This window comes from Anopheles coustani, chromosome 3 (assembly GCF_943734705.1).
Source record: "Anopheles coustani chromosome 3, idAnoCousDA_361_x.2, whole genome shotgun sequence".
Lineage (NCBI taxonomy): Eukaryota > Metazoa > Arthropoda > Insecta > Diptera > Culicidae > Anopheles > Anopheles coustani.
In genome coordinates, this window is record NC_071288.1 from 49368863 (window position 1) to 49385196 (window position 16334).

At 43.5% G+C, this 16334-nt stretch overlaps 2 protein-coding genes across 2 annotated transcripts in view; one reads left to right on the top strand and one right to left on the bottom strand.

The window, feature by feature from the left end:
• LOC131259718 (furin-like protease 1, isoforms 1/1-X/2) overlaps nt 1-16334 on the top strand; it is a 181476-nt gene that overhangs the window by 31373 nt on the left and 133769 nt on the right. The gene's annotated exons all lie outside the window — the stretch shown is intronic.
• LOC131259720 (vitelline membrane protein Vm26Ab-like) lies at nt 15482-15911 on the bottom strand. The gene is made up of 2 exons (XM_058261293.1): nt 15897-15911; nt 15482-15751 (listed from the first exon to the last, which is right to left on the bottom strand). The coding sequence occupies exons 1-2, from the start codon at nt 15909-15911 to the stop codon at nt 15482-15484; spliced, it is 285 nt and encodes a 94-aa protein (XP_058117276.1).

The window sequence follows — 16334 nt, forward strand, 5'->3', positions numbered from 1 at the left end:
TTGTTCTCAAGGCGTGTGTTTTTGTTTGAAATGCGGCAACATATCCTTCCTTGCGTCCAGTCCCCAAAACAGGGTCTCGGGATCTTGGGCGGAAAAAATAAAGTTGCGCTAAGCGAACATATTTTAGCACCCACCCACCCCCTGCATGTGAGCGCGAAAGTTACTGCTGCTACCTTTCGCTTGTGCGGCCCTTTATCTGATTCGGATTTGGGTGGTTTTTCCTCCAACTGATAAGACGATCGAACGTGGCTAGGCATGAATTGGTACTGAAGAAAACCGGTCAAACCCCCTGCTTTTCGTTTCGTTTCGGGCCGGTAGACAATGGAGCCTAATCAATCGAATGTTGTTGTTTTCTTCCATGTTACACATACACGAACACAAACACACACTGAAGCGTAGGATCGAGAGTGTGTTTTCCGACACGGGGCCGAGCACGTTGGGGAGTTTTTGGGAAGAACCCTAATTTAACCGTTTAACTGACTTCTGTGGAGCTCGGATTAAATCGGTCCCCTGCTTTGCCAGGGGTTTTCGCCATCTTTCTCGGAAAAAGCGCCCCCGAAACAGAATGTTTTCCTTCGTTTCCGAGCAGATAGAATGCGATTAAATTATCCGGGCGGGGGATTGCGAGCTGCTACCATTTATGATGATACGTGCCTGCTGCCGAAAAAGGGATGATAACAAACACCTACGACGGAGGCCGTTCGGAGGCTCGTGAGAAAATTGAAAGGTGGATGGAAAACGTGTGCACGGGCGCTCGTGCGTGTGCGTGCATGTATCAACGATGGTGTGAACCACCCGGCACACGGCGCGCGTCGGATGTCAAAGGTCAGCGTTACATAACTTCACGTAATCCTATAAACTTTGATTGACGTGTCCTTTAGCTTCTTGCCGTTGGCTTTTCCATCCTTTTCCACCGAGCGAGAGTGGACTTCTTCGAGGCGGTGATCCGGGTGATGATGTGCGCTTATTCTCGGTGCCTTGGTGGAAACCGGATGCAAGCAGTCAAAGATGTATTTCTTTTTTCTTACATCCATTCTGACTCGAAAGATGTCGTGCCTTTCTTATCAATTGCGGGCACGGAAGGAAAATCTCATCCATCCACAGTTGAGCAACTTTACCGACGAACAGTTGCTGGGTGTGCAGATTTATGATATTGTGTTACGTTCCGTGGGTTTTTTTCCTTATCAAATATTATTGGCCCGCGGCGGCACTCGACTACCACCAACGTCGCTAACCGGCCCTTTCCGCAGCGCACCAAGGAGTAACCATCAGTTTTCCATCCGGGCTGGCGAATGACGTGTCCGTTTGCACGCGAAAGTGGCAAATCTTGCACCATCCGTAGGCTTCTGCGTCCTTCAAACAAAAGAGAAAGTGGGAAGAAAAAGGACCTCCGCGGGTGAAGGAAGTGGTCGGGGAAATTGTCTACGTAAAATGAGCACAGCACGATAGTTGGTGGACGAGGGGTGTAAAGGTGCGGCTCACTGCGGAAAGAGGGGGAAGAGAGGAGTTTGCAAAAAGACGCGCGTCTTTATCTGTTTCCAATGACGGTTTTATGTTTCGCTTTCGCCACGTGGCAACGCCCGAGCAATGGAGGCGCCCGGTCTTTCGTAACCTTCACGGCACGTGCTGCGAGATCACGCTTCGGCAACGAATGAAAAATTCACTCAAAAGGTAGCGACGTTTTTTTTTTGCTCACCTTTGTCAGCAATTTGGGAAGCTTTGCTTTGCATTCCATCTTTTTCTGCGCTCTTTCACACCGTCACCCCGCGTGCCGTTGGGAGCGTTTTTCGTTGTCGCCTACCAGTGACATGACATGCAAACGAGCTTCCCGTGCAGTTTATTCAGTCGGAATGATGGAGGTACCATCACGCAATCTATTTATCTTTCTCTAGTTCAACGTTGTAAATTTTGTTTCTGTCAAGCGGGTGAGAGCCTTGCTCCCGGCGATGGTAACAGTTTGCGAACGTGTTGCGTAAATGGTGACGAATACACAAACGACAAAAGGCGCAGAAAATGAACACATTAACAGTTGCTTAACCAGATTGTCATTATGTTATTTATAAACGAGTATTTGGGATATCAATTGTCGGGAGGGTCTGTCGGTAGTAGGCCTTGGGAAAATTTATTTTTTGTATCATTAGGTTGGGATTCGTTACTTGGCTTTTTCCTTGAATTTTGATTTAGAAGTTTCTCTAAAGGGTCATGTTGCTAATGTTTTAAATGTTAATATCTCATAATAGTATCCTAGAATTTATTAAGATAAGGGAGTTTTTTGTTAAAAGCACAAAACTGTTCAAACGCATATTTTTCTGTATTCTGTATTAGTTTTATTATGTTTTTATATTTACTACTTAATTTTATATATTTAAACATTTTTATTAAACTATATTTAAGACTACAAACCCTTAGAGGTCTTCATGTAGAATGTAGGTGCAACATTCAATGTTGGAGTATAAGCGAAACAAGTTTGCAACAATAAAAATTAACAAATCACAGGTCAAAACTAGCCTCCTGCGGATCCTGCGAGTCTTTTACGATGATTTTCTGTTTTTTGTTCGGTAGCTTCGAGCTTTCTAGGCATATGTACTTGGTTGACAAAGTGCGTGTCCTTTTTCACGCTCGCCAATATGCTACAAAGCCATTATCGATTGCTGATTTATGATAATTAATGCCCCTTGCAGGTAAGGTGTTGGAAGCTGTATACCTTCTTCTGCCGTTCCTCGCAGAAACATCGTTTGTTTGTGCTTATGTGTGCGTGTGTGTATCAAGCTGACGGTGTTTCTTATCAGAACCGAAGCAGGCTGCTCTGATGGGCAAAAGAAACGGCACATTATTGCTTCCTTGGGCTCGGGCAGTCGAGCCTCTCGGTTGGCCCAGTTATACCAATCGATGCTGGACGATGTTGACAAATGTTTGTTTGTTAGTTGCCATGCCTCCAATACGCATGCTTTCCGCCTGCTGTCGGGTCGCTGTAAGTGACGCAACTGATCCTGACAATTTCCTTGCTGTTGTTATCATGCCCGGTTTTCCTTGAACTGAGTCGGTGTGAGGCACATACATACACACACTTACTAGCTATACGTTCCTGGGGGGGATTGTTTACGACAGGAAGAATCCTTGCTGGGTGGCAACCGGAACAATTTTCAGAAAGGTTACCGAAAGTGCTTTCACCTCAGTTGCCTTCAACCTGCTCTCGGGCTCGTGGGTGTAAGTATGTGTATGTGTGGGTGTGTTATTGGTGTTTGTTTTTCTTTTGACCGGAAGAACTACTGTTGCCACAGTCGGCGTATGCCAGTGTTGGTGAGGGGGGGTTAGTCTACCGCATCGGAAGGAAATCGTAAACCATGTCGAACTGTTTTCCATGTCCACTGCTGCCATTCAGCAAGTCCCGATATCGGGCTTTGTATCGGCTTGAAACTAGCTGCCACTCTTCGGTGGCTGTGAATTCTCACCTCCTCAGCAGCTTTTAACTGTTGGAAAATGCCGATGGAACGGGGACGGTGGGGGGAGGCAAAGCATGAACATCATCGTTGTTGTAGAATAATGTTATCGTTGTAAATTGCACGAGGCCCGATCGACCCTTGTTTTGCCATCCTCATGTAGGTTTCTGTGATGTTCGAGCAGGCCGGAAGGTTGTTTCTGCGTTTTGTGTGCTATGTTAATGGAATCGTGACGTCCGTGCACTTAACCAATTAAAGAGGCCGATTCCTCTGACGTGAGAGTTCTCAGAAGATGTAACACACGCGCATTTTACAGGATTCCTTTAATTTTATTCCAAACATGCTGTTGTTTTGATTTAAAACCAGTTTTCAAAACCTTCCAACTTCCTTTTCGCGTTTGTAACAGAAATTAATTCACATTTATTTATTAAGTTATTTAATTCATAAGGAATATCCTTTCCGTACACTGTCTGAACTTAGAATCACATGTTAACCAGTAATGAGAGTAACAACTCCTTTTGAAGATTTGAAGCAGACTGAAAAATCGTCACGATGATTTGAATTTTTTAGTTGCTCTTTTGTGATTTAAAACGTAAAAATTAAGTTATTATTGGACATAGAGATTTGAATCCTGAACACAGGGATTCGAATCTCAAAAGAGTGATTAAGTGAGTAAAAGAGTTACTAATCTAACTGAATCGCAAGTAAGGATTTGAATGCCAACAGTGAGTAACAGAGTTACTAGGTGCTACAGAGCTAAGAATTAGTAACAAGAAATCGAATAACCAATAGGGATTTGTATCTCAACCAGCTATTCTAAAACAATTCATCGTACACAACAAAATGTATGCCAAAAAAGTAGATATGCAATATCATATGTTTGTTTTTGCAAAAATATCATTAACACACTTTCTTTAGCACTCTACTTTGCTCTTTCAATTACTCTTATAATTTGGAGTTTCTTTTTGAGATTCGAATCCCTGATTAAATCCTTGTGCGGAATCAAATATCTGTGGTGACTAGTGACTTTTTTACTCTCTCTTGGTATTTGAATCCCTACTTCGGAGTAGCAACTCTTTTACGCATTCATTTACTCTTTTGGGATTGGAATCCCTGTTGACGATTCAAATCGAAAATGAGTTGCAAAAACTGTCCGTGGGGATTTAAATCGAACAATTCAAAAGTTATGTTCTATTCACTCACACGTTCTTACTCAGTATACACATCGCTAATGGGTACACATAAAATACTCGTAATCTTCCATTTTTCTCTACAGCTTTCGAAAAAGATTCAGTTGTCTGTTGTTGGGCAATGTTTAAAATAATTTGCTATTCTATTTGCATAAACATGTCGTTTGTTTGTTAAATGGTTTGGTTTTTCATGTGGCAGCACATAACCTGCAACGCTGTTGTGTGTGTATTAAGTTATCGCTGCACTACACGGTTCCCATTTTATTTGGGGTGTTGCAATATAAGTTATTATCCCGGATGGCGGAGGGCGTTGGAAAAACCCCAAAAATATCCACCGTACAGAACTGTGGGAACGTCGAACGTTTCCGGGAGATTCCCATAGACAATTTTCACCATTTCCTCTTCCCCAAAGAATGTCAACAAAAGCACTGATTTGTATCTTTTTCCCCCTCTTTTCTGTCTTTTCGTTGCAGGTTAGTACCGTGGAAATCTCCGAACGCTTACAAGGTACACGATGTCTAGGACGCCGCCCTTCTTCCCGTTCGAGAAATGTCACGGAAAATTGATTGTGATCCCCTGTAAGAACATTTTCTTGACAGAAAAACTGATGCTGATGGCGATGGTGATGATGGTGCACATGTACAGTGTTGTAATCATCTCGCTCTTCGCCTTGTTCATCGTGCAGTCTGGGCTGGCACGCGACCTCAAACACGATGATCTCATGCTCCGCAAGAGCCGCGTGTGTGCGTGATCGATAGTTCGCTGCCGGGAAGACCATTTTCCGAGCTACGATCGCTCGTTGTTTGACGACTCGGGAGGCAGTTCCTATGGATCACAAATCACTCGACCACCACCGAACCGTCATCCGGCGTCGAACGAACTCGAGTGCGTTCCTTCTATTCCCTCGGAAGATTTGTTTTTGCTTCCGGTGGTCGATGTGTGGTGTGTGTGTGCTTGTTTCGGTCGGTCCTATTTGACTTTTACTACTCTTGTCCAAAAACTGTAGGGTAAGGAACTGTCTGGGGTAGATGAGTGTGAAACCGTAGCCAGTCCGGTGGTTGTTGTGATTATTATTGTTGCTGTTGTGATTGTCAGTGTTCATTTACGGTTATTGCTTATTGCATAAAAACCAGATGTGGAGGCTTTTTGTCGGAGGTGGTCTTTCGGTGCAAATGATTCGTTTCTTGCTTCCCACAGAAACAACCTATAACGGCCCACCGTCAATGTCGCCGGAGCAAACAGCTCGGGTGGGGAAAAACAAACGCCACCGGGGACAATGTGATTTTCAGCCATCTTACCCATCTCACTCGTCAACTTCTTTTCGTGCTCGGAAAATGCTTCAAGGGTTCTCGGTCGTTTGGCTCGCCTCCGGCGATGGTTGTTTGCTTTCGCCCTGCTTGCTTGCTTGCTTGTGTTTTTTTCCAATACCTGCCATTGGTGTGTTTGCTTTGCGCTTGCCGTTTGATAGACCGATTCGTGTGTGACAGTTTCGAGGTGGTTGGTTTTCACTCGTCGGCGAAGGAACTAGCTGCCATGTCCACATGTTCCCTCCCTCATCCCTCACACGAATTGATGAAAAATCTCCTCCAAAATTGGACAGGTTGTGTGTTTATCAGCCTTTCATCCTCACTTCACGCTCGGTCTGTTGTTGTAGTTTGGGACAGCTTTTGGCAGCTTTACCGAAGATAAATACATTCTTTCGAAGGTAATCTTCATTCCTTCGCCCGGTGTGTTTCGTACGATGCGTTGTGTCGTTGTAGTGGCAAATCAGGCAGTAAATCAACTCACTTCGTGTGCCTCTACTCCGTGCCGTCAGTCTTGCTTCGACAGGCGGGAGTGGTTGAAAAATGAACTCACTCGTGCTTTGTTCCCTTTTGGGATGTTGTACGCTTTCCGATGGCGAGCTACGGTTTTCCGTGCGGAATGGGAGGGGTTGAGAGCTAATTGAAAAGCTACAACTTATGCTGGTCAGTTTACTTGAGGGTTCCATAACATAGCAACGTTTTGTTTTGCTAGGAAATTATGTTTCGTAGAGTGTTACCATGTTACGGTTTGAGTATTTAAGTGCTAAAAGGTTCTACTTTTCTTATGTTACGGTTGATGTATTTAAGTGGTTGAAATTTCTACTTTTATGGAAAATTGGTATTTCAGATTGATGACTACGTAGAATTAGAAAGCGACAGTTTATTCAACGAAAACAAGTTCCTATCCCGCTCACTGTCTAACTATTGACAGTCCTTTCAGGGTAATTGTTATTACTAAGTAATTGCGAATTCGATGCAAAGATGGATGTTGATTTTCCACTACAACTTTGTCGAGCTTGGCGAAAGATTTCCATCCATCAGCAGGGAAAGCACGAACGATGCTAACCTTTGCCATAACTGCCTCGGCTGGGATGGATACTTTCATATCTGCAATTATTCACATTCACTATCGTTTTCTCATTTTAATTAATTTTATCTTCCACGGGTTTTGTTTTCTCCCGGAGCGAGTCGTTTGTGCTTGTCGTGGCTTCAATACCACTTCGGACTGTCATTTTCCATTCGCTCGTTCTCGGGTACTCAGATACTTATATTTAGTTAGCGACCAGGGGACGGAAATCCACCCACCAGTTTAGTTTGCATTTTCTTTGGCTTTCGCGCCGGCTTGAGCGCTTTTTCGCACCCACTTTCCACGAGAGCAGCGGCGTACCAGACGCAGTAGTTTTCACAGTAAGTTCGCGTTCTCTTGTCCCTCGCGCCACCCCCCTGCCCCGTTATTTCCACTCTTCCCGTGTTCTGGCTCATCCGGTACTGTTTTGCTCCAGCAACTCGGAAAACGTTTTATGATTCGCTCAGCTCGGAGTGTGATTGCAAGTCATCTGCATCTGCAGCCATTGGTAGTTGGTTTGGCAGCGCGTCTTGCACTGCTTAAACGGATGCCACTACGTGTCACTTATGCGTCCGATGGCGCCTTCGTACCCAGGGAAATCTTCGACTTTCGCATTGTTGCTTACGTTGCCGCACGTCCGCGTGAGAGTTGGATTAAAGGAATCTACAAGGAGATGCAAGTTTAGCAAGGTGCACTCTCCTGGACCAATTGTGGGAATCTTCTTCTATCGTTCTACGGTGTCGGGTAACAGAATTTTTAAAAAGCAATTGCAGTGTTTGTACACGTGAATGCAATCGCTGGAATTGAATTTACCTACTGAGTGGTGCTGGGGAAATATTCCACTACCCATCGGTGTTTTTTCTCATTCTTGGGAGTGGAAAATCACTTACCTGATGCATTAAAATGCTCCCTCGGTAACACGATTGGTTTCAATATCTTTCTAGCAGTAAAGAAATACTTTTAATGGTCTCCGGAGTCGCACGAAAACAAAATGCAAAGTGGAGTCGCATCTTCTCATCCTGTGACATTGAGCTTCCGTTCGGGGAAGAGCTGTGCGTAATCCATTCGAACGCTTATAGCATAATTATAGTTCGCCTGAAACTACCGAGCAACTGCTACCTACTTGTAACAAAGTTAGCGAACTGCACCGGAGTTGCCTTTTTATTATACCCAGCAAAAAGTGTCGTAATGATATGCTAAGCGTTACTTCATTATTCTGTCCCGAGAACGATAGCATCGTTTTTCCCTTGGAGATGCTGCACGGAACCGTTTCGCATAAGCATAATAACAAAAACATCCTGCGCACCTGATTCTGCAACGGTTTGAAGCCCGTCGCGAGGACGACGGCGTGCACCACCGGTACACGATGAAAAGTTCAGTTAATGAGCGTTCTGCTACTTAGTTTGTTGGATTGCCGCACACTTGAAACGGCGTCCGCTTGAAACGAGAGTCACACCGCTTAAGTTTCTGCAGGATTTTCACTGTTACGCAGGGATTTCAATTCCTTCGAGCGGGCGGAAATCTTCGTCGAGGGTTTTGTTTGGGGGTGTGGCGAAAAGCTGCAGCGATTTGCATTTTCTTCGGTGAAGTGACTTTTTCGCTTTCCTCCCAGCTTACAGCGTCGGGAGATCCTGTCGTCCTATTTAAACGCATCCAGAGAACCAAGAAGTGCATTCTTCATCCCGTGCATAAAGTTTCGAGCGCGGAAGCGAGCGGATTATGTCAGCGCTTCGTACAGTTTTGTGCTGATGCAAATGTGTGCATTTGGGGTTGTTTGGATGGGGAGCTTTTTCGTCGGGTTTTTCACTACACAGTGTTGATTCCTCCGCTGATTATGAACTGGTAGGATAGAGTGCAGTTAACGATCAACGCGTTCTGCAGACGGGTTGGTTCTTACTGTTCACAGTAATTGCGAAGAAATTTGAGTGATTACGTACATAGTGGCATTCGGGTTTTTTTTTGTGTACTGTTGGTGCATGTTAAAGTTTCTCATTTTTATTCGTACGTGATTCAACATTCCATGTTGATAAATAAATCGCTTAAAAATAACACAGAGAAAAACATTTGAGTATGAAAATGAAAAATTGATAAATCCTAGTTGAAGATTACAGTAAATCAATAGTTGCGAAATGGTTGAAAAACTTTAGGTTAATACCACAATCGCATTAATCTACTAGTCGTTAAGCAAGTGCGAGGATTATTTGTCCTTTCCCGGTACGATATCGTCATGAAAACTGTTTCACTGTACGTCTGCTCTTAAATACGGGTTCCACAAGGGGATTGGCGGAATAATTCATGAACCCCGAATCGGTTGGCCAACGGATAAAGAATTTAGTAAAAATGGCCGGCGAGAAAATCCAAGCCCCGCGGCGGATTTGGGCTTCGTGCGAAAACAACATTATACGCCATGATCCCCCCGTTATGAAATGGTGGACGGTCCTTCGATCGACGTCCGTAGGGCACACCCCGTATGATGGATTTTTCCGCTTGTTGTTTTCCATCACTTTATTGAATCAGTATTTTTCAAACCAAAGGAGAGTGCGCGATACTTTGCGCGCGAGTTGGGACACCATTCGGTCACTTCACATTTCTTAAATAATCCCTCCCCATAACGGCACCCAAGCAAACAAACGAACGACAGCCCCAAAACCGGCCCCGATGGCTCGCGTTCTGTCCACGGGAGAGGGTGGATTGGTGGTGGTAGATGTGACGGGCTGCTGGGGCTTCCGGTGGCCAGGCGGAAGCAAGGCGACCCCTCGTGGACCACACTCCAGCAGACAAACGCGCAAAGGGAAGGAAAAATACGCCCATAAACAAATAATAAAACCGAATATAATAGCCGCGATAAAAAAAAAAGAGAGGAACGCATAATATATGAAACAATAAAGGCAGAAGCTGGGTCGTAAAATGTGAATGTTTATGAAAATAGGATTATTATTTATTGATTGAAATCAGGATTATACGTACGAATGGGCAACGGGTACGCGCACAGCATAAAGGAAGATGGCCGACAGGGGAAAGGGCGTAAAAACAGACAACGTTGGTTTGGGCAATGGGGGAGAGGACACGGTGTCGAGCAGAACCACCAACATGACAGTCGGGAAGAAAACATCGGCGAGACTTTTGCGGCGGACGTTTCTCCAAAATAGGCGAGCTTGAGCCTCTGACACCGGCTTAGAAGTTTAGGTTCTATGATACCTATTGCTTCCCAGCTTACCTTTTCGATTGCAAGGTCTTAATACATTCGATTTGAGGTTCGATTTGTCGTATGATAGGACCTTTAAAGCGGATATCTTCATGCCTTACATTATAATAAACAAATAAAATAGTTCTAGGGCTTTGAAAGATATTATTGTGTTGCAATTTAATTTACTATTTTGTTAACAACAAATGTCAGATTATTATATCTTTTGAAAATAATTTGTTCTTTAAAACAAATTCGCTCAGTGTTAAGGACGCATCAAGCGATTTATTCGAGTTTCTATTAAAACTAGTTGAAAACACTTTGAAAACATTTTAAAACGACAATAGTATGATAGGAAAATAAAAAAATGTCAATGATGTATGAATAATAACAACACAGCTTTCTTTGGCAAACAGCTGCCCACAATGCGAAGCAATGAACAGACTAAAAAACGCAAGATGAGACACTGGAGTGCAAGAATGTAGAACATCAAATTATTCTCCATTTGAAAAAAAAAACAGACCCAGCCACGAGTCAAGCAAGTAGACGGGGAGACCCGAAACCAAAATCTCTCAGACTCGATGGTGATGGGAGAGTTCAACGAAAAGAAGATGTGCCATGTGGGCGGGAAACGGAACGCTCCAAGAAAGAGGTGTGTGTGTGTGTGTATCCGAAAGCGAGAAAAAGGGCTTCCAAATGAGGACAAAAATGAGAATCGGAATGTTTCGGAATGGTTCTCGAATGGCAAGGAGCGAGGGGGCTGGTTTAGAATTTAAGGTCTATAAAATAGCTGCAGCCTGTGTCGGTTTCGATATCTCGTTCGTATCTCTGACCCTTCCTGGCAAACCGCGGCTATACACATACACCATGATCGTCGTCATAAAATCTTCCCCATGGTTGTGAACTGTAAGGCAGGGAGACAGTGTGGGGGAGTGGGCTTTAGGAGCACATTAGAGCTTTCAACGATGGCGATATAGTTTTCATATTTGAGTGTGACCGCGTCTGTCCGAACGCATTATGCTTCGATCGTTATTAGGAAAGGTCGCTAAGTATAAAGGACCGTCGATTAACTTGTGACTTTGGTTGTCTTCGGTCGCATTGATGTGTGACAATCGAGGAAAATACATTCTATTTATGACGCAGTTTTAGAACTATGCACCTATAAAAATGTGGATTTAATTTAAAATATGTTTGCCCAACTTTTATGTTTGCAAAGATGTTTTTAGGTTAAATGTTCACGCTCTCCTCAATTTCTCCATCTCGGTGGGTTCATCCGCACGGTTTGAAGCGCTCCGGGATCGGACTAATAATAATCATTAACCGGAGCGATGATGAGCAGCGTGAGCAACGTTCGTACCCCACCCCCGACGACTTCGCGTCCTCTGGAAGCAAGAACAGCTCGTTTCATACCGCTCGATTCCGTCAGCGTGATTAAGAAATCGTGACGATCTTTTTCTTCTGGAGTCCGGGAGGCGGCGAGGTGGCGTCAGCGTCGGAATCCGTTAGTGAGCCGGTTCAGTAAAGCGAACCCACCGGGTGGGTGGGCATCCGCGGGGGAAAGGAGGGAACATAGGCATAATTACGGACAGCGGCGCATCGTGAAATATTTCCTGCCATTTGTTTTGTGTTTGTTCTGGGGCATTATTTGCTGCCAATTTGCTTTTAGAACAAGCGGGCACGATGAACGTTGAGATTGCGGTTGGAGGGTCAAAATGAATGAAATAAAGGGCGTACGGAATAGAATTATGATGCTTTATTTTTCTTCTAATGCGACTTATCTAAATCTCGCGATTCATCTTTGATTTGAACGATATCAGATGAACCATTAGTAGAGATAAATTTCCCATATTCATTCAACTCATTCGCTGATTGTTGAAATTTAATTAAAATGTTCTCTGCTTCGTCATGGTGTAACTTGGTTGCAAAAATAAAATACACATTCCATCGTTTTTGAATATTTTTCAAACACTCGCTTTTCGTCGTTCTGTTAAAAAAAATCTGACAGAGTGGACATTTTCCTCCGTTATTCGGCGCATAATGATCGGAATTTTGTCGCGGTATGCGATTGCCTTGGGAAAGTTTTGCCTCGCGGAAATAGGCACAGGCGCTGCCGTGCTAGAAGCATGCTTTACATGAAAATGTGTCTACGCCCAGTGAGGTGAGCATCATCCATTCATGGGGCAGACGAAGGGATGTAGCTGGAAAATGGCAGGCGGAAAGAGCGCACGCGATGACGATTGGAATATGGAATATTTTACGAGCGTACGCTTCCGGTAGAAACGATGGCGGGGAAGCTTGTTCGTCTGATAGACAGCTCATTTTTCCTGACGAACTGAATGGTACACGAACTGCTCTTTCGAGCTGTTCGAAGGCGAACATGATTTATTCCCGAGGTCCTCAGCAACGCAGCTATGCCTTAAACGCTTTAACATGGTAAAGTAAATTGAATTGGATTTTAATAGTTATTTTAGTATTCAAAATACACAGTTAACAAAGGGTCAGGTTCCCAATGAATTAAAACAATAGGTATGTTGAAGTAACTTCTAGTTGTAATCTAAAAGGTTTTTAAAAAATTTTTCAATAGAACCGTATATGAGTCCACATTATTTGGGGTAATATTAATGAAAACCCCGAAATTGCTGCGATTGGTTTAGGTGAAAACTGCAGAAAATTTAAGACAGTCTTTGGTCTTCTTTTTGACGTAACGACCCCTTGATCCCACACCGTAGAGGTACTTGGCGCTCATGGAACGATTTGCTAGTCATCAATACCGCTCGGTTGTTTTTAAGTCAAGAAGTGGTAGAGTGCGCACATGGTTATTTTATTTGTGTTATGAAACTGAGTTTTGAAATGTAAATTCAGAAGAATTTTTAAAAAAAACAGCGATCAAACAAATCTTCAACATCTGCTAATTTAATGTGATGCAAGTTTCAGAATCAAGTTTTAGTATTGATCGTATTTTTAGAGCACAAAAAATTTGATACAAAATAAAACGTATTTAGTTTTGTTCAGAAATCATAGAGGATTTCACGAGATAACGTAACGTCCGTTCTCTTGGCAAAAAGGCCCAATTTTCTGTTTCAAATTTTTAGGAAAAGGATATTTTTACGACTTATGGCGACTGTTCGTACCTTCCAATAATATTTACAATACATCGACGTGATATCGGACAATACCTAGGCAAAACAAAGAATTAGTTTGATTAATGTTGACATTCTTTTGTTCCTTAGATAAGTAATTCGAACAATGTGCTAGAACAAATTAGCGACGAAGCAGGTGTGTTGAAGTTTGACACAGCATCGAATGAGCAAAAACAAACTATTTAGAACCCGATCAGCAGTGTCCGATGACATGACCGGCCAACCGGCGATCGAATGCCGCCTAAAAAAAAGCCGCTAAATAAATTGACACCTTGCGCAAAGAATGCTTTCTTCGAAACGCTTCGTAAAAAGTTGCTCTTCGCTTTTGCTTCGCCTCCGCCAAGTATGCCCGCTTCCAGGATGAAATCGTGCGAAAGATATTTGATAAGAAGTGTAAACTTTTCAGTATTCACTCCTCGCAGGCAGCCGTCGCTTCCTTCCAAGCTGTGCCTCTGATCGATCCGATCTGGTTGAAATGAAATAACTTTCGCCCAAATGTTTCGCGTCCGATGAACTGATGCGGTTCTTGAAATGAAAAGTCAAACATTAAGATGAAAGAAGAAAACCACACGGAAACGATAAACGAAACCTACAACTTGAGTAAAATCGACCAGACCGACTGCGTGAAACAATCTTCCACTTGGCACTTGATGTTTCCGCTTTGAAACGGAATAGTTAGAAACTGGGTCACTAGAGAAGAGGAATGGAATGAAGAAAAAACGGGGAAAAATTGAGTCAAGTGGACGTAAATACGTTGGTTTTTGTAAATCTTGGCCAAAAAAAAGGTGTTTTATTTTTTCTTTCCTATTTCACCCAAACTCGCTGCGAACTAGGCGTTCGTTCGAAGGACACTGATTTTCTTTCCCTTTTTCTGAAGCATTTCCGCTCTAATGAAGCGATGGCTCTTCATCAAAATTATCCTCCGCCCACAAGTGGCCAGAATGGCTGGCTGCACGGTAGCCAAGAGTGGTGAATGCATATTCTGTGGCTTGATTGTTCCCCCCCCCCCCCCCCTCCCCCCCTCTCTTTGTCTCTCCCTCTCTCTCCGTCGAGTAGCGAGGCCAAGAAAGAAGGCCACTTTTTGTTACGCTCCTCGGTTGCTGACGGTTTGTGCAGCATCCCGTCCCGGGCGGGGCACGAAGGAAAAGTGCATAATGTGGTGCTTGCTTGAGAAAATCCATCCCGCGCACGTACGGGAGCATTAATTTTGCTTTTAACTTGCAAATTTTAAGAGCTTTAGAGTGTACGGCAGCGAATGTGGTGCCGCGGTGGGCGATAACACGAATAACTTGAAAAGGAAAATGCTCTTCGGCGCGTGCCTTTACGGCCCGGTGCCAAATGACGCTGGGAAAATGTCATGGTGGGTTAATGTTTTTCGCAGGTTTTTTTTTACGTTTTTGTTAGGCTTTGATCTTTTTGTGTTGTAGCAGGTTATCCATAAAAATTGTGTTCTCAACATGTTTCTCTTCAATTGCTTTAATAAACATTATTCGGAAAGTTGCCGTTTTTCCCTTTTGTGTGAATGTTTTAATAAATTAAATTATATCATAGGTAATGAGAGAAGGTGTAAATTAAAATATAGTGTAAATGTATTTTTATTTAACGTGCTTTATCGGAGCATGTTTTGGTTGATAACCATAGTTTTTCTCAAATTTGTTATTTCTTTATAAACCAGTATCGGTTTTGTATCAGAGGAAACTATAAATTTCATTCTAATAATTGTAAATGATTTAAATTTTTTGCTCGTTATTGTTAGAACGGTTCATCATGCTTTGTGTATGGCATCAGCTTTTCCAAGTCAGTTCCGACATTTTTGATTTAAAAGGTAGGATAGAGTTTTGTTTTAGTCTATTTTGTGGAAATTTATCCTTCATTTGTGATTATGATGTTCAACAGAGTATATGAATATTGTTGTGTTCTATTTCTCCTTCTAGGTAGGAGACGATTTCCATTCCGTTCGATGTCCTGGCTATTATTGTTTGACGTCCCAAGTGTTTGTTACACTTCTTGTATTACATCTGCATTAGTGCAATTGTGAGTTTACATGTACAAATCATTTTGGACACAACATTTTTATGTCTTGCTAAACTGTTTTCCTTTGTTCCGGTTTATTGATTTTCATTCGAACTAGTTACGCAAAATGTTCAACATGCGTGTTTACAGCACGAGCGAAGTGTAGGGTGCGCTGTAGGGCAGGGCAGCCGTGTACGGCAGGGCACTGTAGGCGGCAGCGTACGGGGAGGCGGTGTAAGCAGCGGCGTATGGGGCAGTGTAGGCCGCGGTGTAAGGAGCAGCATAGGAGGCAAGGTACGGCGACGCCACAGATACAGCAGGAGCGGCTACAACAGGGGCAGCGGCGGCCGTGTATGCCAGCGGAAGAAGGGGCTTCGCGGAGGTCGCAACGACGGCCAGGAGGGCAACAAAGATCTATATGAAAGAAAAAGGATTTAATGATCTACGGGATTTTCTCGCCACTCCGTTTCAAAGTTCTTTGGGTCTTTTAAAGATCCAGATACTTAGCAGAAGCAAAAGCTCTAGCTCTAGAATTCCCAAGAATCTACCGTAACCTTACCACTTTGGCGAACATTTTGAGTTGTTTGATGTTTGGTGGACTAGATTTGACTGTGTTTTGAGTTTGTTGCAGATCGAGACTGTACTTAATCTTCTGGCTGAACAGGTGGTTTTATAGTAACGTGCCCTACTCCTGCTACAATCCACAACAACCACCTCTCTAGTACTCCTACTAACCGAGTGGGTGGTAAACTCCTTGACCTTCACCCGTCTCGGATGTCATTTCTCTGATGGCGTAGTGTGACAAGTTTGACCACGCTCATCACACACAGCTGTCGCCGTACCTCCCGTGGCCAATTGTCAAAAGTTTTGAATGAATCACCTCTATTACCCAACGCAACTACCTCAATGCAACAACCACGAAGCGGAGGCATGATGTGTTGAAGTCCTCCGCCGTTGATTGAATTAAACATTTCGCCGAACGCCGAATATTCAACCG